General features: G+C 45.9%; 1 protein-coding gene across 2 annotated transcripts in view; it reads right to left on the reverse strand.

The window, feature by feature from the left end:
- CSRNP3 (cysteine and serine rich nuclear protein 3) overlaps positions 1–9205 on the reverse strand; it is a 280256-nt gene extending 271051 nt beyond the window's left edge. Inside the window, exon 1 of one of the 2 annotated variants that reach the window (XM_085645399.1) lies at positions 9015–9205. In XM_085645399.1, coding sequence (XP_085501525.1) covers positions 9015–9021 — 7 coding nt within the window. In that variant the 5' untranslated portion in view covers positions 9022–9205. Of the gene's footprint in view, positions 1–8810 lie in introns of both variants that reach the window. The other variant, XM_085645400.1, reaches the window with a different exon arrangement.
- Positions 9206–24944: the final 15739 nt, after the last annotated feature.

Here is a 24944-nt window from a genome sequence, read left to right on the forward strand (position 1 = left end):
GGGTGTGTGGTTGTGTGTGTGGTTGTGTGAGTGTGTGTGTGATTGTGTGTGTGGGGTTGTGTGTGGGTGGTTGTGTGTGGTTGTGTGGGTGGTTGTGTGTGTGTGGGTGGTTGTGTGTGTGGGTGGTTGTGTGTGTGGGTGTGTGTGTGTGTGGTTGTGTGTGTGGGTGGTTGTGTGTGTGTGTGTGTGTGGGTGGTTGTGTGTGTGTGTGTGGGTGGTTGTGTGTGTGTGTGTGGGTGGTTGTGTGTGTGTGTGTGGGTGGTTGTGTGTGTGTGTGGGTGGTTGATGTGTTGTGGTTGTGTGTGGTTGTGTGGCTGGTTGTGTGTGTGTGGGTGGTTGTGTGTGTGTGGGCGGTTGTGTGTGCGGGTGGTTGTGTGTGCGGGTGGTTGATGTGTTGTGGTTGTGTGTGTGGGTGGTTGTGTGTGTGTGGTTGTGTGTGTGGTTGTGTGTGTGGTTGTGTGTGTGTGGTTGTGTGTGTGTGGTTGTGTGTGTGTGGTTGTGTGTGTGGTTGTGTGTGGGTGGTTGATGTGTTGTGTGTGTGGATGTGTATGTGTGGGTGGTTGTGTGTGTGTGTGGGTGGTTGTGTGTGTGTGGGTGGTTGTGTGTGTGGGGGTGGTTGTGTGTGTGGGGGTGGTTGTGTGTGTGGGGGTGGTTGTGTGTGTGGGGGTGGTTGTGTGTGTGGGGGTGGTTGTGTGTGGTTGTGTGTGGTTGTGTGTGCGGGTGTGTGTGTGGGTGTGTGTGTGGGTGGTTGTGTGTGTGTGGGTGGTTGTGTGTGTGGGTGGTTGTGTGTGTGGGTGGTTGTGTGTGTGGGTGGTTGTGTGTGTGTGGGTGGTTGTGTGTTGTGTGTGGTTGGGTGTGTGGTTGTGTGTGTGGTTGTGTGAGTGTGTGTGTGATTGTGTGTGTGGGGTTGTGTGTGGGTGGTTGTGTGTGGGTGGTTGTGTGTGGGTGGTTGTGTGTGGGTGGTTGTGTGTGGGTGGTTGTGTGTATGTGGTGTGTGTTGGGGTGGTTGTGTAGGTGGTTGTGTGTGGTTGTGTGTGTGTGGTGTGTGTGGGGGTGGTTGTGTGTGGGGGTGGTTGTGTGTGGGGGTGGTTGTGTGTGGGGGTGGTTGTGTGTGGGGGTGGTTGTGTGTGGGTGGGTGTGTGTGGGTGTGTGGTTGTGTGTGTATGTGGTTGTGTGTGTATGTGGTTGTGTGTGTATGTGGTTGTGTGTGTATGTGATTGTGTGTGTGGTTGTGTGTGTGTGGTTGTGTGTGTGTGGTTGTGTGTGTGTGTGTGTGTGATTGCGTGTGTGTGTGGTTGCGTGTGTGTGTGGTTGTGGGTGTGGTTGTGTGTGTGGCTGTGTGTGTGTGGTTGTGGGTGTGGTTGTGTGTGTGGTTGTGTGTGTGCGCTTGTGTGTGTGCGCTTGTGTGTGTTGATGGGCCACAGCAGTGCAGAAATCAAAGTGGTTACTGCAAGCTCTCTGGCATGCACATCAACTAACAATCCTTCCTAAATTGCATCAGGTCCAGAGCGGCTTACTAGTGCTGGATGAACGATATCTTTTGGGCAGTGTCAATGTGGAAATTAATATGGGTGCTCGTCATGTAGGTTGCAGGATGACCACAAAATATACGGTTTGGAAGACACACCAAATTAATTCCCAGTGGCTCAAGTTATTTGAATTGCTTGCATCATGCAACGCAGTACGCCACATGCCGTCTGTGTGTGGTATTGTGGACATACAGTAAAAGCATTTTTTCAATAAAGCTCTACATCATACAGATTTTGTCAACACTGACTACTACAAATACAAGATGGGCGCCATTATTGCCCTATTCAGTGGTATACCAACTTTGAACCTATAAATAGTTGGCGTCATCAGGATTCCAACTTGGGATTCACGGGTCAAACCAATGTCACCTTCAAGCAGTTAAATAGCAGATACGCGGCCATCTTAAGTAGGGGCATGACAGGACCTTTGGGGAATTTTAGAGTGAAGTCTAGACATTCTGCCCGACATCTGTACAGATAAAAAGGTCTGTTGCCTGCAAACAGATTCTCCTTAACCTGATACCTGCCTGTGTGGAGGGACCGTAGTCCATAACCATGGGTTGAAATACACTTTGGCTGCAACCCCCTCAGACCGTTAGGCTTGAGGAAAATGAAGTCTTGCTCATTTCTGAGAAGGACAGAAATCATCAGCCAGGGTCAATTCAGAAACAGCATTCACAACCATTCAAAAATGTTGACCATGCAGTGGTGATAAAATCCAGTACCGTGTGCCGCAATTGTGCAGATTATTCTTTATAAACGGGCACCAATCTAAAGTAGAGCACTATTGTCAAGAATGCACCAAAAAAAAAAAAAAACAACAAAAAAATCAAAGAACGATACCAACGACAAATTTGTTATAACTGCAGAACTAAAAATTACACAGCCAGTGTAGTTATAGCCAACGGACAAAAGTACAGTAGTCTCGAATGAGTTGTGGGAATGTGAGGTGGAACAAAAGTGTGGAAACAAATATTACTAACCCATGGACAAGATGGGAGTGAAAAAACCTACTAAGGAGAAAGGAAGCATACTAGAGCTAAAGTTGTCCTGTTGAGGGTCACAATTCTAAGAAATACCCTGTGCAGTAAATCGTGTTTGCTTTAAAGTGTCTTGCTTTAAAGTGTCATCTTCTGACTTCTTTTCGATTACACTCACTCTAAAGCAACAACAAATTATATTTCACAATTGCTTTCTGTCAGGCCAACACCCTCAGAACATCATGTGGCTTTCAGACTCCTATTCAAACATAATACAGTGCAGAATTAATTAAGACAAGTAGATGTTTTTAGCAAAATAAGAAAACAATTGTTTTGTACATAAGCCACCCGTATTTATGTTGATTAAAAATAGACGCCCAATCAGCAACAGTTCGAACTCTGGCCGTCTCCCTTTACGCAACACTAGTCACGTTTCAATGTGTGTGTGAGTGTGTGTGTGTGTGTGTGTGTGTGTGTGTGTGAGTGAAGCGTTTTAATACAAATGTCTAATTGCTTCCGGAAGCAGTTTAGGTTAGAGGTTTAATTTTTTTAATCTATGGACGCCCGTGTAGAATATGGCATACACAAGGACCAAGTGCAACATGATATCTCCCTTTAGAACAATTTCATTGTTAACTTTATATAATCACATGCAAACCAACTGGTCGAAGACAGGTGTGTGAAAATGTCACCAGACTGCCACCATGGCAATGTGGAGGCATAGTACAGAAGTTACTAGTTTTGCATTTTTGTTTGCTTACACGATTATTTTGGGCTAATTTTGCATGAAAACAATGTTTTTACAATCTGAAAATATATGAAATGCTTTCACTGTTTGTAGTGAAAAACATTTAAGCATGAGAAGTCTCTTAAAGAATGCGTTCAGACAATAACAAACAAGCATTGGCCGCACGAGCGGCCGCGAGACGCGATCTGTTGGGAGGGGGTGGGGGGGAGCGGGAGTTCTGTGCGCGCACTTGGCCCCTTCTCTAATTGTTCTATCTGCTACCGTGTGGATAAGAAAACTGGTGTGAAATAGCAGCAGGGAAGGAGGCGGAGAGGAGGCTCCGAGGGAGAGCGACGTAAAGCCATATGGCTGCTTTGTGCGCGTGCACGCCTCGTGCACTGTAGCTCTATGCCAGCGGTAGCACTTTGAAAACTCCCTTACTAAATGTCGCGCTAGCAGCGCATGCGCGCTGGCTCAGCGAGACCTAAAAAGGAGGCCCGAGTCTGCAACTCAGGACCTGCACAAAGAAAAGGCAGCAAAGACTGAACATGTGGTAACCACCCTGCAACTCCATGACTGCGATTCTTTCTGGACCAGAAACCAGTTCCAAAGGAAAGAGGAACTCATCTGCAAGCCAAAAGCAACTCCAGAAGTCCCATAGACTACAGGTAATAGTTCCCTGCAGCCAAGAACAGCACCTGGATTCAAAGAATCACCGGCCATCCTGCGAGGGAAACACCCAAAAGTAAATGGACTAGTGCAAAGTAGGAAATGTAGTCCTGACCTCCAGCAAGATTTAGGTGATGTTTTCTCCTGGACATCAAAGTGACCGAAGGATGAGCTTGCCGCTGGCAAGGCTTTTGGTGGCCAGATGAGCTACCACTACCTTTGTTTTGGCAATGTGCCACAAGGGAACCCTGCAGCATCTTCAACCCGACACCTCTATGGCCCTGTTGTCAAGATTTTGCACCCCCTTCCTCAGCAGCACCGTCTAAGCAGTAAAACCAGCACCCTTCGCTCCCGCTTCAGCACTAGGGACAGCCAGGACAAAAGTGCACCGGTGCCCTACGTGCATGTAAAAATCAACTGACTGTTTGGACCTGGGACCCGCCTCACCTTCACCCTCAGTGGAATCCACTGAACTCGACCTTCAAGTGACCGATTGTCAATAGTCCATTTCGCCATTGACCACAACATTAAAGTTTTGCAGGAGTGAAATGCGACAATTTATTTTTCCTTTAAAAATCCATAACTACGGTCATATTCCTCCAATTGTGTTCGTTTTGGTGTCTACATTTATATGACAAATTGAATTACTTTTTATAAATTGGTATCCGATTTCTTTTGAGCTGTGCCAAATACTTATTGTCCCTGTTGCTACTCTGAAATGCTTAATACATGGTACATCTTTGTTTTTAGCAGCAGTGGATTCTGTTGCACTTTTTTCAAACGGTATTAGGAATCAAATCATGGATTCAATTAAAGTGGGTTGGGCTATTCAGTGACAGGCATAGTTAGACTTCTTTTGCTATTAGAAAGCAATGCAAAAATGGAGGGTTTAGGGCTGCTGTTTATTCACTGCAGAGGAAAAACAGCCTTGCACTACACTGTTGTGTGGTCAGAACGTTGAATAACTATTTTGAACGTTTAAACACTAAAAAATATGAATTCAAGATAAAAAATAAAATAAAAACGAAGGTAAGTAAACAGGTTATGTTTACGAAGTGAGCAGAAGATAGGATTTTCATTTATGATTTCAATAGAGGTATAAAACAAATATTCTCAAAACAGAGTGGTAGCCTAGGTTATTACTTAACTAGACTTATGACAATTTATAACAAAAAAGGCAACAACAATAAATGGATTTCCTTATTAAAGTATCACAATGGGCAGCTTCTTGTGGAACAGCTATGTTCACAACTCTGGGTACAATAGGAAAGCAGATTTGAAAAGTACTGGAGTGGGAGCAAATGCAACTGTTGGAAAATATGGATTTACGTGTTAGTTAAAACACAAAAGTGTGGCTATGGGAATTAAAGTAGAGCAGTGTACAAATGGATCAAAACAGACCAGAGATGCACTCGTTTGACATCGTTTAGGAGAAACCAGTCAATCAAGGCGAGGGTCTCTAACTTAAAAATATCAGGTTAAGAACCAACGACGAACAGAGAATGACAACCACCATTTACGAACTTGAAGCACACCCAAAATAAAACAAAAACATGTTAAAAGAAACCGACGAAACTGAAATCAAGCCAACAACTTCAAACTGAACTTGCACGGACATCAGAGCAGGTGTAATTTTCACAAACGTATCTCAGGATTTCTGAATGCTGTATTTCAAAGGCGAGCCTTCATTTTTTTCTAAGAACACAACTGAAGAGTGACACAGCACAAAATAATAATGCAACATCATCATCTGATGTGAATTCAGATTGCATGTACTGTGCTCATTAATGTCTTCCGGAACATATTTTAAATATGCATGGCAAGGCACCACCACCGTCTGCCATCCCGTACATATGGAATGGAAATCACAGTCGCCAATCAGCAAATTATATATCGCCACATGTGACATGTATCCAAGCCACACACAAAATAAAAGGTGCCATGGAAAGAAGCTTATAGTAAAAAAAAAAAGAAATTGCTTTGTGCAACCGCTCTCACAGGTGGAAACAAAGAAAGGTTAGAAAATCAATGCAACCTCTTACAGTGTTTAGTGGCAGATGGCAGCATTGATGTTTATGACTGGATTAGCTGAGCAGATGCAGGGAAATATAAAAGGGGAATGCAAAAGCATAGAGTGCCGACCTTCATACTTCAGCGTGATTTGAATAAATATACTCACTTCCCATCTTCTATCACTAACACTGGTGTCCTGCTACCGTACATCATTTATATCCTATATACTGCCCGATGTAATCCCTTCCTGGCAGTATTCCTGTTTGAGATGCTCAATTCACATACACGCATACATCTTTAAATTGCACTAGTTAATGTTACACTAACACCTGATAGAGTAACCGTTTATTTTACAAATTTCCACTTGAATGAAAGGACGAATACGTGATTAATAGGGTATGGACGTGACTAGCTTAATTGCACTTGGTTTTTAAATTTTACCTAGAATATTTTCTAAAATTGTTTTTCCATTGTACCTGTAGAGAACTACTACTATAGGTACCTTCACAAAAGACAAGCGCTGGAATGGAGCACACTAGTAAAATCAGATGCAATATATGACCTATTAAAGTCTGAGGCACCGCAAAGTGAACACAAGGAGGCGGTGAAGATAGTAATAATTTGCAGCACACAAAAGAGGCCACGTGCAGCTCAGTGGATCCTTCTGATTGCAATGTCTTTTTTAGGTGACATTCAATTAATAAGCATACACAGTTAATATGATGCAACGGGTACCAAATGTGAAAGACTGTATGCAGCACTGATTTTTTTTGCATCTAGAATTTTTGTATCCGAGGCTTCAAGAATTAACGTTCTCTGTGATAATTTAAACCAATGTCGATTAAAATGGAACACTATACTGCATTGCATTTTATATTTTCATAATAGGTCTTAATATGACACACACTGTTCAATGAAAGTTAAATATGTAGCAAACTAGCAGATAGGGTGACCGTTTGCAATAAACCAGTTGTGGTCGTTAATAAAGCCAAGTAGTTTTGACGTCCAGATTATGCAAATATAGTTGAAAAAATTACGTCCTATGCACAGTTAATATGGTGTAACCGCGCCGGAAAGCTACCTGTTAACTAAATACAGCACTGCCATTACATGTTTGTGCAATCTCCCTGGGCTACACACAAAGAGGAAATGCCCTGTAGCAAGCAGTCGGAGAAAGGACCACGGACAGCCTGCAGCACTTAAATTTTCAAATTTGCACAAATACATTGGTTGGGACGTGAAATAAGGACTCCATTTGGCAGGTAGCAGTCAGTTCATTGAATATAGAGCAGGCTACGGCATCTGGAAGATCACAAATGATGACAGTGCTCGCTGTAGGTGTGTTGGCTAAAGGCCATCATTGCATTTCAAAACAGAAAAGAAAGCCAGTCAACGCAGCTGTGCTTCTCATTACACTGGAAGTTGAGGTCCAAAGACAGACGTGGACGCCTACGGTGACCATTAGGCAAAACACAAGAAGGAAAGCAAACTCAAAATGTGGCAGAATCAATCCTATAATCGAGACAAAGGGATCAACTCCAGAACAAAGAAACGTGCTTTAATATATCTATGCTAAGTAAAATTGCTAATACGTGCACTTTTTCTATGTATTGTAAATAATTAACGAACAATGCCTAGGAATGTCACAGTAAACAGTGTGCTGACTCATTTTAAATGCTAATTTGCCGTCATTCATGAGCAGGCTTTCTCAGTAAACCAATGCAAAAACTGCCATTGTAATTCCAATCTGGGGTTCCAATACTTTGAAATAAAACTGCTGCCAAAGACATTATAAACTGGAAAGACAATGAAACGTCAAAGGATGAATATTTTAAATTCATTTTCAAACCACAATGTGGTTTGAAATAGTCTTACATTACATAAGAACGTCACAAAGAGAAGAGATGTGCAACACTCGGGATGCATTGCCCATAGCCGAGATAAAAAGATTGGGTGTCGCATTAAACAAAATAAATAATCATTTTTTGATGAGATACATATATGGCTTTAATATCGATCAGGGTAGGTAATAAACGCGTTCAGATAATACTTCACTATTAACCGACAGGCAGAAGGAAAGCACAACGCAAATACACACCCAGGCCAATAAAACAGTTGTGCAACGCATTTCACACCAGGTAAACGTTTTAGGTTATATGTTTACTTTGATATGAGCAAGAAGAGGAGACACATTCACTTATACACAGCTATGGATAAAAGCAGCAAAGTGGTATTATGCAAATACAAACTGTTACTCAAAATTAGCTGTGTAATGCATTTGCCGTCACGCATGATGTAAACGTTTTAACATCTGTGCGTTACAATAGCATTAAAACATGGGATGTACGAGGTCAACTGGCAGGGATCTTATTCATTCTCAAAAATGTTAATTGACGGCATTGTTGTATTAAACTGCTTTCATTGGAGAATATCAGGAGGCACCAGGAAAAGCGTCTGCACAATACATACTAGGGGGAAAGCCAGTTAAGAACCGGTGCCATTTCTTTGTCAAGACACTGCAAACCCTGCTTCACGAAGGGTTTAAAAACATGCGTTAGCGGTAGAAAGCGAGTCCGGGTGAACTCTAATTAGTGTTTTCGGTTTCTTATTGTAGTACATGGTCATTCTAACAACAGACCCATTCCAGACACTCCATGTATGTAGTCCCCAGCTTCCCAAAGCCCTATGGATTTTACAGCCGCTGTGAGACTCAAAACCATCGCACAACACCGGGACACTGGGCTATAATAACATTCATGCAAAATCAAGTTAAACAGATGAAGGTGGCTACTAAGAAACGGCAGCCTGCATGGCTTGCAGCTGGTCAATGAAGGGCTGTGGCGGGTAAAGTGCATGGCATGCACTGCAGCATTTACGAATCACGTCGGCTACCTTGGCGTTAAAGGCTGATGCAGCTGAGACGAGCAGCTGGCACCGGCTGCTGGGAGAGATCGCACCAGGCGGGTCTTTGACTCAGCTCATAGGTTTGCGCGTCTGCTTTGTTGCAGCCGCCTGGTAGCTCGTGCCACGGCGATGCCAGTGAAACATCACGAACAGCAGGCTGCAGGCGGGGCACTGTCTCCCCGCATCTCGTACCTTGCATAGAGGACGCCTCCTCAGCCAGCCTGCAGCATCACTATCGCAGGTGCAGCCTGGGTGCCGAGTGGATATTCGAAGTCCTCCGCAGCGCTGTCACAGTACAGCAGCCTCCCACCACCGGCGACTTCTCCACTTGCCACCGGCTTCCCCTGCGCCGCTGCACCGCTGATCAGTCCCTCTTCTGTTTCGTCAGTCATTTACCTCCCTCCTGATTTGGAGGTGGCGCAGCACACTGAATTGCGATGTTATCGGCACCCCCGGGGCACTGGTAAGATCCGGAGCCTGGGCCGTATTACAGCGTCGGTGGTCCAGACAGAGCCACTTTGTAAAGATAGGGTGAACGCTAGTCTCATTGACCCATATTTTTTGTTGCATATTTATATAGCGCGAACTCGACCCGAAGGTATTGGAGCGCTTTCCATAGCACCCATATGGCTCGTCCCTCCATCTAAAGTGCTGCTTCGCTCTCGATTTCTAGAAAGCCATAGATTGAGTGTAACTATGCCATACTTAGCCACGCCCTCTAACACTTTATCAAGGTACTACGCCTCTTGCTTGCTGGAATTTCAACTTTGTTGTTTTTCTGATGCTCCACATTATTTGGGATGGGGAGGGAGCAGACCACAAACCAAGTAGTTGTGTGTAAAAGGCTGCTTTATTGAAACAGGTGCACATAACATAAAACATCCCTGGCAACCACCTTACAAAACTAAACAAGCATTGGCATAGCCAATAGAACTCGCTTTTGGGACCTTATAAGTATTTAGTTATGCAGCACAATATCTTTGGTGCAACAACAACTGTTGCATGGCAAAACACTTATAAGGTCCCAAAGGCGAGACCTATTGGCTATGCTAATGCTTGCTGCTGTTTTTGTGGTACTGCAATATATAAGGATGTTATTTGTCGCAGTTTACATTTTGGATTAGATCATTGATGACACTATTGTTCATAGGATCACGATGTCTCCAGTGACAACTTCTTGCTGCCCAGGTCGTGCCGAGGGGTTCCTTTTCCGGTGGTTCTGCTGTCCTGATCGAGCCGAAGGTCCTGCTGTAGTTGTCTCCTCCCTTTGTGTGTGTGGTTGTGTGTGTGGTTGTGTGGGTGTGTGTGTGTGGTTGTGTGTGTGGGTGTGGTTGTGTGTGGTTGTGTGTGGTTGGTTGTGGTTGGGTGTGGTTGAGTGTGGGTGTGTGTGTGGTTGAGTGTGGGCGTGTGTGTGGTTGAGTGTGGGTGTGTGGTTGGGTGTAAGTGGTTGGGTGTGTGTGGTTGGGTGTGTGGTTGGGTGTGGGTGGGGTTGGGTGTGTGGTTGGTTGTGGGTGGGGTTGGGTGCATGGTTGGGTGTGTGTGGTGTTGTGTGGGTGTGGTGTTGTGTGGGTGTGGTTGAGTGTGGGTGTGGTTGAGTGTGGGTGTTGTGTGGGTGTGGTTGAGTGTGGGTGTGGTTGAGTGTGGGTGTGGTTTTGTGGGTGTGTGGGTGTGGGTGTGTGTGGTTGAGTGTGTGGGTGTGATTGAGTGTGTGTGGTTGAGTGTGTGTGTGTGAGTGGGTGTGTGTGTGGGTGTGTGTGTGTGTGAGTGTGTGTGTGTGTGTGGTTGTGTAACACAGTGTGTAAAACCTGTGAGGCTTTAGACAACTGGGCTATTTAAATTGATATCAGATGACACCATGCATACAGTAACACATACAAGGTTGTTGCAATGTACATGTAACAACTACTTTTTCAGCACCCACTAGTCTCAAGCACTGCTTTAAACATTTCCCAGAACCTAGACACACTGTACTAGTAAGAAAGCTCTGTCCCCATATCCACACAGAACTCTTTGCCATAAAGGTCAGTTCCCTTTCTTGTTGAAGCGGAATCTATTCAGTACGAGATTCTCCCAAGCCTTGGCATCCTCATTTGCTTCGAAAAACAGTGCCAGCAATTACCTTAGACTCTAAATCGGGGAATGCACTTATCCCTAGACAGTCCAATAGCACCACCACTGGTTGCACCACATTAAATGTCCAGGAGCAAAAGCCAGCAGGAATGAAAGCACCTGAACTGAAAATGCCCACATGAAACCACAAATAGGGTGGACCACAAAATGCAAGCTAGTATCCTTCAGTTATACCACTACAAGAAAGAACCCTGACTGAACGATAAGAATTTTGATTTCGAGCATTTGTATTCTGAAAGAATGATGCAGTATAGATCTGTTTACTACCTTCAAATCAGTGAATGGGCAAAACTTTGGAGTACTTTCAAAACAAAGACATACATTCCAGTGTCATCCTTCCCTAGCGAATTCAACGTAATCTCACATTCCCGCCTTCCTCTATATCAGACAGTGAGACAAGTGTATCCATCGACACGACCACAGACAACACAAAAGTCTAGGAAGACCCCCATCAAATTATCTGCTATGCCCAATAAATAGACAGCTCCCACCATTGGCCCTCCTCCAATGACAGTTTACAATAATTGACAGTCATGTCGCTGGTCGATCATGTCATGTCAGGGTTGGGAGGGAGACAGAATTACAGGAAGTTGAGGGGCAATGTTAACAGCAAACGTCGTTTCCAGGATCTCTCAAAAGGTGGAAGACCAAAGTGTAAAGGGGAAGTTTGGAGTAATGGCAGACCAGAAACACCTAATCCTCTGATATTTGAAGATAGTGCCATTACATCCGAGCAGGAATTGAGGTAGATCCGGTCAAATGGCAGATCCAGCAGCTATTATTCAGCTAGATCTGAAATCCCGACTGGACCCAGTGAAATATGCAGACTATGTCCTGGTAAAATTGGTCCACACCGGGACACATTCAGCACTGTCGGCTTTTGTTTCAGAGCAGCAACCTGCACATAAGGGGATTTTCTTATATTCAATTCCAGCTGGAGCCAAAACAAATACCAGATTCCAAGGGACACAACTTAGAGAAACAAATATATATAGACACTATTTGGACTCTGTTCTGTATGTATGAGTAATTATACAAATAAAACTTTAAATACCACTTACTAGTTTATTTTAATTTATTTTATTTTGCAACTCATTCCAGTGTAGGGTGTTGAGGCACTTTACATCTCTCACACAAAAAAAAATCATACTACTGTATTCATAAATGCACAGGCAATTTTTAAACAGTGAGGGTTACAAGATGTAGGAATTATATCTTTCATACTGGTAAGCATTTTATATTAAGACTGCATGGTGGGTAGAAGCACCAAGGAGTTTACAAAACACAGTCTAATAAGACTTTACTACTACCCGATGGAACCCGGATGTAAAACAGTTATTTCTTTCTGGAAGGGGGCAAGAGAGTTGCCGGTCTCCTGGGGAACTGCTCACCTTATTAGACAGGGACTATGACAAGGGAGGCGGATGAAGTGATAAATTATTACCAGAAATGCCCATTACAGAACAAAATACTGCCCAGAAAGGTAAAAGAAATTACCAGCACGAATGAGAACAGTTTGATCTAGTATCAGAGGCTAAAACTGAGAAATAGTTGTGATGAGATTCATGAGTAAACAGATTCAAACAAACAGACGACCCGTAGACTAGTCAGGGCACTCAGTTTATATATACAGCCTGTACATTTTCCACCTCTCAACAATGAGTGTCCAGCATGTGAAAGTCTTAAAATTCGAACGGCCCCATTAAAAAAAAAAGTAAGAGTCCAGTCTGTTCCCTGTAAAGACATGGATTCATCCGGCTTACATTAACACCAATTTTATAAGTCTACAACCACAAAAGCTGCAGACATGAGAACCTCCTCCCACCGTAGTTATTGTCCGCCCAAGAAGTGTTATATCTGCACCAAGTCTATGAAAGTGCCTTTAAAGAGTGAGTGTTGAGTTTCAGGGTTGTGAAGGAACACCATATTCTTAAATAATGTTACAGCTCCTCTTCCTGCGGACCACAAGAAAAACATACCATTCCAAACAAAGCTCATTAAAAATCTGCTCTCATCAGCTACCCTGTGCTTCTGAGCATCGTCCTGAATGATACAATACTAAGCTGTAATAACCTGTATCCCATCAAGTCATTCAACATCATCTCACCCATGCACCTAAACAATATGTTACAAACAGGAGGTGAAAGAAGTACAAGCAAATAATCACATCTTACATGGATATACAAATCGCAAATGCGAGAAAAATAGAAAAACTCAATAACCCTTCTCTTGGCAAGCCCAGAGACTGTAGAACAGTCTATCTGAAAGTCTGAAAAACCACCATCCTCTTCAGAGCCTTAATTACTTTGTTGCATATCTTGTGTTCTAAACCTGTTCGATATCTATGCAAAAATGTTAACTCGTCCCATTGTTACTTGAAAAGCCCTCCCTTGCCCACTTGACTAAGGATGCACTATATAAAGAGCATTAGAAAAATAACACTCAAGGACATGAAGGTGTGGTTAATGGGGTAGTGCCACCATTCCTGCCCATGAAGGTTTCAGCTACTATTATTTTACTTCCGGTAATAAATGCATTTGTTCAGTTGCAAAAAAAAAAAAGTAAAAACCCACACACACAAATTTGTCCGCTCAATCTTGCTTACTTGATGTGATATATAGAGCCACATGAATTTGTTACTAGCAATAGTAATCGATTATTGCATTAGTGCCTGTTTTGCCACGTGTTAATCTCAGCACAGGCGAGATTCACTGCTGGCAGAATTACCTACATAAGACCCTAGATCTTTGACAAGGACTCGTGTGTAAAAAAAATAATAATAATAATAATCTGACTGTATAAAACCATGATCAGATTGGACACTGGAATCATTCTGAATGCCAGATTATATAAATGTGTACCAATAAAGTCCAATTTCCCATTAGACCTGCAAAGGCTAATTAGCTGTTTTTGCACACTGGTAAAGTCGACAATGAAAATGTCAGAGCAAGACTTCCCTGTACCATGCAAAAATGTATGGATTTCAATTCTCAGTTTTCCCATTCAACACATTTTATATTTAGGGTGGCACGATCTGAAAGTCTAATACCAGAATATAAATAAAAGGACAGCAACAACAGCTGCACGGTTTTGAAAGTAAAATCTATACGTTTGTAAATTAAATGTATAAGTACACTGAAAACTTGCTGATAAGACGCAGATCCGTGTGCGGCACAAGAGCGCCAAACAACCAAAAAATGGAGAAAGTTAAGACAAAAGTGTTGGTAATTTATCGTAGGCATACACCTGCTTGGAAACCTCCATGGGAATCAAAATCGTTTCTTCAGTGTCATATTTATTGCTTTATTATCCTTGACTTACATGGAATGGTGAACAGCCAAACTGAGGAGCTACTGAACTGGAAGTGAGGAAACCATGAGGAAAGTAGCTGTTTGTGGGTTGCTCCAGAATATTCCACATACTTGATCAATATGTGGTACTCAATCCAAGGGCAAACTGGCAGGAGCTAGGATGATGGGGAACAGACAATGGGGTAGAGAGTAGCGTCAAGTACTTTGAACCTGGTAGGTTACTCAAGCGTGTTGGAGGAATTTGAGTTAAGCTTGATGGTAGCTTAGTGGGAAAAGCAACATCCAATCGATAGCCAAAAGCTTGCCATCAATGCCAGTTCCCTTCCTGACCTCAAATTGTAATATCAAAAAACAGAAAAGAGTAAACACCAAGAATCAAAATTAGAGTTGTTTAGTTCTAATGATATATCAGTCATTTGAAATTGTTTGAGAATTAAAAACAGGTTAACGAGTACAGCAATAGCAAGCAAGCCAAGTTTGGAGAAGTCGTTAATGCTTAATTTAGATTATGTTCTCAGCCCATAACTATGGGCAAGAACAGTATCTACTTCCTGTGATTTGTGGAACTATAGACCTGCTCGACAGATTCAGGGAGACGATCGCCATTAAGGAGGCTTTATATATTTACATTCTCCAAAAGCAACTGCAAAGCACATTCAAGAGGTGAGGAGAGACAATAAGAAAACTGAAATGCATATTACAGGATAACATTGGTTTATGGACACCAAAAAGCCATGTTGTCAGGATTAACACAGAATCACTTACATGAAAGCGATTGGGCCTGAAGTTCGGGGTTTTGCTGTACAGCACTCAGAGGCTATAGAAATCCTAGTCTTCCAACTTCTTACATTTTTCAACGCTGCCCTTCTTAGTGAGCCCCGAAAGCGGAACGCATCCAATGTTCTTGGAGTAGTTATTTATTTATTACACATATTAAGGGAACTTTACTAAGAATTAAGATGAGCTTGCACACCGTACCAAAATAAATAACCGAGCTGAATTTATTATAGAAATGAATGACAATAATAGACTTTCGAGCACTTACTACCCTTTTCTTCTGATCTGCCAATGTTTTGTTAAGACATCTGGTCGACCAGACCAACCACAGTTCGAAACATCAGGGTAGCCAAGCAATTATCAAACAAGCATTGTCCGCGCAATCGTAAACGCACGGCCACAAAAGTGATCGCGTTCGCGATCAAGCTCGGCGAGTGATGCACTTAATGAACATGAGGAGGAAAGCCTCTGCTCGTAAGCGCGCGCCCGCGCACATGCACTGTAGCTCTAAGCCGGCCATGGCAGCATTTTTTTAAGCCCTCACAAAAAGTCTCGCCAGACCAGCGCATGCGCTGGGTCAGACGAGACCTAAAAAACCTCACTGTTACATCCACATACCTGGCCCCGACCCTGCCCCTAAGATTTCCTTGTACCCGCCATCACCCAGACATTACCATATTACACAACAATACAAAGCATTGCATTAAAATATAAACCCTTTAATTCTACACTTCACTTAACCAACCTCCTCTTTACAACAGTAAATCCACCAACATGTCTAACTGAACTTAAAATAACCTGCCTAACCTTTCCCTGTCGATAAACCCAACTTCAACAATGACGAAAAAACTTCTGCCAACCCTGGCAAACTTTCAATAACCCCTGCCACCCAGAAAGTGGGAGTAGAAAATCTGCCCCACCTTTCTGCCCCCCAAACTGGTAGAGACCTTACTCCTTAGGATGAATGCTTCTGGACGTTCAGACACCTGGACAACACCTCTCTTATGTCTAATAAATACAGGTCAATGCCTATCCTGGATAAATGCACCCCGTTATCCCTAAAAAATTCCACTGAGTCAAAACGAATGTCCTTGTGGCTTACTCTCCGAAAACCTAAGCTTCTACAAAAACTGGACATTTCCGTATTCACCTTCCTCCGAGCTTTGTCGATAGCACTAGGGTTCAAAGCGCCCCTCCACACCCTACGAGGCACAAATTCTGTCCCCAGCACATGGCATCCTGACCACTGTTCTTTCAATAGGGACAAATTGATCTTCATTGCCCTCATTAAAACAACCCCTTTTTCCCTGCACAAATCATGTTCACCTAGATGAATCAACAAGACATCTGGACACAGACCACTTACCATCCACCTGTTCAAAAAAGAGATTAATTCCTTCCAAAGAATACCTCCCTTCTCCTGCCAAACAATCTTAAACAAACGGTCATTAAAACCTAAATGAGCACCAAAATAACTCCGGGACGCCTGAACTTACACCCATTTGACAAAAGAGTGCCCCACTATCCATATGGTAAGATCTTCCGCCTGGGGGCCGGGCACAGAACATGTAATGAGAAAAAGTAGAATGAGACTCACAAAAAGGAGGGTGAAGCCTGCACCTCCCCCTCGACTCACCTAACATAGAGCCGAAAACAGTCAGAGGACCAGCGCCCCAACCGCATGATGTCTTCTTGTGACCAACCCCTGTTGCCCGCTTCCGTTGCCTCCCCAATCCGAAAAGAATGAGTCCCGTAAAGCGTCCGTCCAAACCAATGCTTTGTAAAGCCTTTCTCAACACCATACGTAGCTTATAGTCCGTCACCCTGTGCCCATTTTCGTGTTTAAACACCGCCTCCTCCCCAGATCCCCCCAACAAAAAGCACCAGCGTCGAGGCCACCGAAGAGGACACGTCGCACAAGGCACTGCTGCCTCTAACTTGACACCTCTCCCCAGCCCCTTCTGGTCCGTTTTTGATCTAGCCAACCAAATTTGTATACCCGAATCCAACAGAGTCACATCCTGCCAAAGTACCCTCCCCCTCATCCTTACAGCCCAGAAGTTCAGACAGCCGGAAAGCCCCAAAAAACATCCACACCATAAGTGTAGAAGACAAACAGGTCTCAAACTCATCCCTACAGACAGCCGGTAAAACTTTGATCACCCGGGCTAGCGTATGCCAGGAAAGAGGTCTCCGAGACAGCCGCCCACCAGTTTGCTCCCTGGCCCACCCCTCGAGCATCCTTCTCCCCAGTTCCCCCACAGACGATGGGTAACCCCACAGCAATTTACCCATGAAGGCAATGCCCACCAATTTCCCGGCGATTGTTACCCTGGATAAACCTCTCTCAATGAGATCCAGAATAAACTGAATAATATCCTCTGACCGCCGCCAGACCTCCACGTGCCGCTGCGCACCTGACGCCAGGAAATCCTTCCAAGCCAATCTGTATGATGACCATGTGGCTGCCGACAACGAGCCTACCACCAGTTGTAGCATCCTACGTTGCCTACGTACCACAAATGAGCAGGCATTTGCGCCGGCGTCCTATCTGACTCCTTGGCCAGCCCACGGAATCTCCCCCACTGTGAACGAGACAAGGCATTGGCTATGTCATTGTCCACACCAGGGACGTGTAAAACCCTGAAAGCAATGTCATGTCTCAGGCACCCCAACACGAAAACTCCTAATAACTTCAGAATTTGCTCATCCCTCGCTGACTGTCTATTCGCGATCTCAACCACAGCCATGTTGTCAACTCGGAACAAAACTTTCTTGTGGGCCAACTACTCCCCCCAAAATGTTATTGCCACCACTAATGAGAAAAGTTCCAAAAAGGCTATGTTTCGTCCACCATTTCTCCACTGTTGCGGCCACTGTTCAGCACACCATCTACCCTGCCAAAAGATGCCAAAGCCCTCACTGCCTGCTGCGTCAGAAAAAAATTGTACGTACCATGTGACGTCGTCCTCCCTTGTCAAAGGCACTCCATTAAAAGACTTCAGCAAAACAGTCCACATTCGCAAATCTTCTTTTACACCCGCCGAAAGACGCACATGGTGGTGAGGGAGGTGATGTCCTGCCAGTGCACGGCTCAGTCTCCTACAAAAAGTCCTCCCAGCCCGCACCACCCTGCATGCAAAATTGAGATGACCTAAGAGTACTTGAATGTCCTTAACCGTGACTTTCTCTTTTCCAAGCATTTTCTTTAATGAGTCCAACATTTTCTCTTTTTTCTCTGCCGGCAAGCGAGCCCACATTGCCACTGAGTCGATTTCTATGCCCAAGAAAGACAGAGCCGTGCAGGGTCCCATTGTCTTTTCCGGTGCCAAAGGCACCCCAAGTTCACCCGTTAGCTCATGGAAAGTGTCCAGTGCTGCCTGATCTTTGGTGGAGCCCGGTGAACCCACAAAGAAGAAATCGTCCAAATAGTGCGTCACCAGACTGTGACCTGTGCGCTGAGTGAATAACCACTGCAGAAACGTGCTAAAGCATTCAAACAGTGCGCACGACATAGAGCAACCCATTGGTAGTGCCTTGTCCACATACCATTTCCCTTTGAAATAGATACCCAGAAGATCCCAATCATCTGGATGGACTGGCAGCAACCGAAATGCCGACATTATGTCACATTTTGCCATTGTTGCAGTTACGCCCGCGGTCACTACCAGTTACTTAGCCACGTCAACTTAAGAGTAAGAAACTGAGGCCGCCTCCTCATCAATAAAATCATTAACTGACGCCCCCTTCGGCCATGACAGATGTTGAATCAATCTGTACTGCCCTTCCTCTTTTTTGGGGACAACCCCGATTGGCGAGACAATCAAGTTCTCCGTTGGCCAATCATCAAAGGGGCCCGACATTCTCCCCTCAAGCACCTCCTTTTTCAATTTGTCCCGTAGCACTTGTCTGTGTTCTGATGCTGATTTGAGATTGTCCGCCCACCGTCTCTATCTCAGTCCTTGGTAACCCAAACAAAACCCCCATCTGAACCCTTCCCGTAGAACCTGGGCTGCTCTCAAGTCCCCATACCCCCGCAGCCCCTCCTCCAACTTGTCTATTCTAACTGGCGTATAAGCTTTTGGGCCCAGGACCTTATGGCCCTTTACCCCCTCTGTTGTTCTGAAATTGCTGCGAGTGTCCCACTGCGCTGGGGCCGGACTGTTGCCACTTCAGGCCCCCCTGTTGTTGCCCGCCCCAGCAGTGAACCAATGCGTGGCGGCTGCCGCATTTGGAACACTTGTGTCGGAACTTGCAATACTCCAGCGCGCACAAGCCCTTATTAAAATCCCAGCATGCCCCCCCTGTCCCAGACTGTGTCTTAGCGGAGCTCCCCACCGATCCCCGGGTGGGCTTCCCCTGAAAAGGCCAGTACACTATCGGTAAGCCACTGAATGTAAATGTAGTTTTTCCCCATTTTGCTGCACCCATATTATGCTGCCACAGATCCGTGTCCAGTTCCCCCCATTTTGCTTCTGGGTCCCAGGCCATTCTCGCTCTAAACTCTTAGTCATACTGTGCCCAAGCGTATCTGCCCCCGTGATCTGGGCCTTTCTGATCACGTCCATATATTTAAATAAAGCTACGCATCGCTCTGGGAACTTTTCACAGTATACACTGGCATAGATCAAAAATGCAGCCGCCCAATTTTCTATGGTCAATGGCACCTTTGGCCTCTTGCCCAGCTCGTATTCTTCTTCTTTAGATCTCTCCTTTGACTGCACCTCTCTGGGTAAAACCTTTAACATCTCAACATATTCCCCCTTTCAAATGCGTTCCTTGGTTGCCAACATTAAATGGGCCCCTAGGGGTTTTGTCACCCCCATATAAGGAAGCTTTTTAATTTTCAACTCTTTACTCTCCAGGCCTTCCTTTTTGTCCCCTTCTTTCGCCCCACCCCCCTCCACTGCGTCCGTGTTGGTCCCGCTCTCAACCTTAGTATGCTTCGCGTCCCCCATGTCCTGTGTTCCTACCCCAATGTCTATCACATATTTACCCTTTCGCAAGCGCCATTCCGTCACCCCAACCCACCTCCTCCCCCGTCCCCACTGACACCAACACCATCAAGGGCCTGTCCTGCACTCTAAAAGCCTTACCTGGCTCTAAGGAGGGTGCCCGCACCGCTGCCGTCCGCCTTGCCCGTGGCTCTTTCCCGTCTGCAACCCGTGGAGTTCCTACGGGGTAACCATGCTCTCTTTGCGGTTTCACTGCCGGTGCCTGTAAAACACGTGAGATAGCCCTCCCCTTGAACCTCATTGTCTTGCAATTCCCCTTCCTCCAGACTCTCTTCATCGTAATCTAAAACAATTGGCTCCTCCACCTGGAGCCAGTCCCGAGACCATTCCTCCCTGCGGGCCCTACCGGACCCATCCTGCCCTTCTTGCGGTGGAGCCGACTGTACACGCCAGTACTCCCCTGAGCATCCTGCCCTTTCCATTTCAATCCGAGAAGGTGAGGCGGTCCACCGTGACCTGCCTTTCGCTGGGGCCAGCGAGGTCGTTCTGGGCCTTCGTGTGCTTGCCGTGCCGGGTTCCCCCGTGGGTACCGGGTGCGCCGCACGACGCTCCACTCTCCCTTCGCCTTGGTGCCAGTGGGCCGCTCCTAGCCCTGCCGAGTCAGCTGCGCTACAACACTCCCTGCCCTTCAACAAAAACGTTTGGACTGATGTGCTGGGTCCCTCACCTCTAACTCCTCCGCTTACCCCCTTACCCGTCCCCCCCAGAGATATCACCTTGTCCCGACCTACCTTGACCTGGCCTTTCTGACCTGACCCCTCAACCGGCCCACGGGGGTGGGACCCCCCCATCCCCCCCCCCTAGCTCCACTCCAGCATAGCAGCTACCACTGCTGATGCAGGGCCCAGCCCCTTACCCACATCCCCGCCCAACCCCCTATCTTGGGGACCACCAACAGCCCCACCCTTGCTGACCCCTCCAGACCCATCCCAGGCTTGCCCGCCCGTCCACCCGTCGCCAAAGCCAAGCCATATATGCATCCACTTGTCCCACCATGTCCATCCCCCACACCTCCTAAATATCTAAACCCCCCAGGCCTGGCTCCCCTCTGCTGGCTCTAACTAACCCGGAACGTCATCCTCGGACTCAGGCCCACTACTCTGCGCGCCTTCTACACCGTCCCAGTCCGCCGACTCCAACGCCCGTTCGCCAACACCCCCTGGTACAACCCAGTACAGCCCAGCTGCCGGGCAGGGCGTCGACAGCAGCCCCTTCAAATTCTCCCAAGAGAGGAGACACCCCTGGAGTACCCTCCCTCCCTCCCAATTCCGCCCACTCACCGTCCCCCACTGACCGAGTCTCCAAAGACCCGGAGGGCTGCCAGGTTTGACACCACAATCCCCCTGCTGAAAGGCCCCAATCTCTGCCCCCCCACCAAACGAATGATCCCTCTGAAAGACAGGGGCAGTATAAACGACCCAGTCTCTATCCCCAATGCCCGGGCTATATACATCCCCCTGAGAGCCAGCAGCAACTCGCCTCCTACTCTCCTTGCGTCCGCCTCGTCTACCGCTCCCAGAGGAACCACCAGCGGGAGCGGGTGCTGACCCAGGCTGCCAAATCGCAGCGTCATTACGTGCCTCAGGACCAGACAGAACACGGACTTTCTTAACCCCGTCATCACGGCCGCCCCGCCCCCCACCACCCCTCCTGCGAACGGCAGGTGCAGAGCCCGCTCTCCCAGCACTCCCTGAGGTCACAAATGATGTACCGGGCACTGCATACCCCGAAGCCCTCCCTTTCCCGGGCTCACAAGCAGTGCGCAACCCGCTCTCCCCCTCAGGCGCAGACACCGCTGACCCGCCCGCAGACCTCCGCGCTGAACCAGGGGCCGCTCTCTTGCCACGAGGACGGCCCCTCTCACTCACTGGTGATGCCTTACACCACTTAGGCGAGGTGAAGGCAGCAACGGCTGCTGCCTCCCCTGCCGAGGCTTGCCGCGCTGGCCCCACCGAGATCCATCATACCGGCCTCGTTGAGCAGCCTCAGAGCCTCCAGCACGCGATGGTCCGCCATCAATCCGGTAAGCAGAAATTTCAACCCTACCACAACCTACATGGAAAAGCCTATAGAACAGCTCCTGACAACACCACCAAAAACTACCTAACGCCAAAGCTCCCAGCCACCAGGTCACCATACCTAAAATGGTGGCTGGGAGCAGGAGCCCAAATCATTTATAATTGTGCTCCATTTGGGCTAAAAAAAGACATAGCCCAAAATCAAAATGGAGGGCTTGAAGCCCGCCCCCCCGCCCCTCCAAAACCGCCCGGGGGGGAGACCTCCCTGTATTCGGCTACCCCCCAAATCCCATTCGAAGCTCTTTAGTATTTAAGTACCTTGCTCCGCATCTTGCCCGCATTTGGAGTGTGTCAATTCTTGCACTCATCTTCACCCTCTATACATGTAGAGAAAAGCCTCGCTTATAATAATTGAATTGGCCCACCCTTACTGAATATTTTTCTCATTCTCTAAACCTTTGGCTTAAATGTGTAGGGTGACCACATTACGTGAAGGCACATTATGAGCAGTGCTTGTAGAAATTGAGGACAAGGGAAACTCATTTTCGGCTAGAAGGTCGATTTTACAGACCCATCTGCTGCGGTGAAACAATAATAGAAAAGTAAGAAAATAGACGTTTTGTATAGGTACAAGTCAAAAGAAGTTTATTTTCTTTGTTTCATACAATACATAGCAGTACTGAGCAAATAAATGGGCTTTCTTAAGGATTGTAAAACAGCTAACATGCACATACCCCTTAGCCTGCTTTCTCATTTAAGGAACACATACCCCTTTATTAGTGGACTGCACACCCGGTGCATGCTTGTGGGCTATGACTTAATAGGGTCTTTGGCATGCTTACCCCCACCGTGGTGGTAACCTTCCAAAGTGTTTACACACACCAAGTAACCAGTGGCGGCTCCTCCGCTAAGGCAAAGGAGCGTTGCCCCACTGAACATAAGGGGCAAAAAAGTGATAACAACTATCATTATTATCATTTTATTTTTCCTATAGCTGTCAGTGGTTCTTGAGCAGGGCGGGGCTGGTGGAGCAGGGAGAGGAGTGGTTTGCACTCTTGCAGTGCGCACGACTGCTTGTCAAACAGTCATGCGCACTTTGCATGTTCGCCACCAGGTTGCATTACACAGACTGGTGAGAAACATGAAAAGCCTCCCTGTCCCCGTCTGAGCACTGAACCACAGCGCTCAGACCATGCAGCATTGTGATTGGCTCAGGGGAGCCTGGGAGTCGGATGCTTCCTCCTGCTGGCCAGGAGTCTACAGGAAGATGACCGAGGACGCAGAAGAGGTTGCGGCTGGCCGTTCCAGGTAGGTGTTTTTTTTTTCTTTGCCCCCCTTTACCCCTCCCCTGCCCACCACCTGGGTCCGATAGCAGCCGCTACTGCAAGTTAACACCAACAGGGATTGATCAGATAACCTCTCTCTAGTGGGTGAAAAATAACTAGAAATTATGAGCCATATAACCCACTGAAAGACCATACAGTGGCAAAGTCAATCGGACTCGCCTTGGAATCTACTGGCTTTGCCAATGCTTTTTTGGCTATGCTGAACAGCGCAGTAAAAAGCAATGCTTTTTGCCGTTGCTGTTAAGTAATGGCAAAAAGAGAAAAGGTGCAGTGACATGGCCACTGTTGGGTATCACTTCATTCTGTAGGCACACACGTGTCATCACACACACACACGCCTACAGAATGGCGCGGGTGCCATTTTATTTTATTTTTTACTGACTAATCTGAGATGTCGTGTGCCACTTAGATTGGTCAAAAAAAGAGCTGAAAACGCATACTCTGATAGAGTGCTTAACCAAAAAGAAAAGAAATATGTAGTTCCCTAAGAGTGAGCAGTGGAAGAACGCAAGTCAGCAAATCAAGATGATGGTAAAAAGGCTATGCTCCAGCAGAGGGGCAAACATAAAATGCATTATGAAAGCCTTGAAATAAGAAGCACACACATGAGACTGAAAATAAAGCAAATAAATGGTAATTAATAGTTTGGCTGTAATTCTTGTAAGTTTTTGGTAAGCCCACTTTGTCTTTTGCAACTAGAAAACTTTCACTTTCTTATAGGCTTGACCTAAAAAGGAGCATCAAGTGACTCACCAACAGTTGAATAAACCTTGGTAATAGCCAACTGGATATAAACCTCAGACCATACCTATGTTGAATTTAAATGTGGGGAAACTACCAATGTATCAGAAAAAAGGAGGGAGGAAGAGGATGCACTGGTTTCGTCCTTCTCAACTGTATATTGTTATGCTAAACCAAGAACCCATCGGTGGTACATTTAATAACGCTCCATGGAAGGGAAAAACTTTGTTTTTCTTATACAACCTTCACCCACTAGGGTTACCCCTTGGTGGCATGCTACATCATCGGGCTAGAGGCAGGAATAAAGTAGATATACCTACTAGCCAGGTATTTTTAGATCGTACCTTAATATAGTACTACCCTTCATTCCCCCACTTGAAAAATCTCATTTGTCACTGTATAAACACTACATTGCCACAGTGTTCACAACTTCTCACCAAAGCCATGAACCTCATTCCCGTACAAAAGCTCAAAGCTTGTTTCTTTTCTGACGCATCTTTTCCAATCACAGCTCCAGGAACCTAGTTAGGTGGTACAATTCACAGAACCATGCTAGATCAGTGTTTTCATTCATTCATCTATTGTCTATCTACCCTGTAGTTAACCTTCACTGCACAACAGCTCTTGCACTCACATTACCAGCTATCAGACTTCACCACCACTGCAGTGAGAGAGATGCAAGTAAGACTAGGAAAATGAAAGAAAAAAGTAGAATTCCAAAATACAAGGCCGAATGAAAAGGCTTGTTGGTCCAACTCAGTACTTAACAAAAAACACAATGACC

Source organism: Triturus cristatus, chromosome 3_1 (genome assembly GCF_964204655.1).
Source record: "Triturus cristatus chromosome 3_1, aTriCri1.1, whole genome shotgun sequence".
NCBI lineage: Eukaryota > Metazoa > Chordata > Amphibia > Caudata > Salamandridae > Triturus > Triturus cristatus.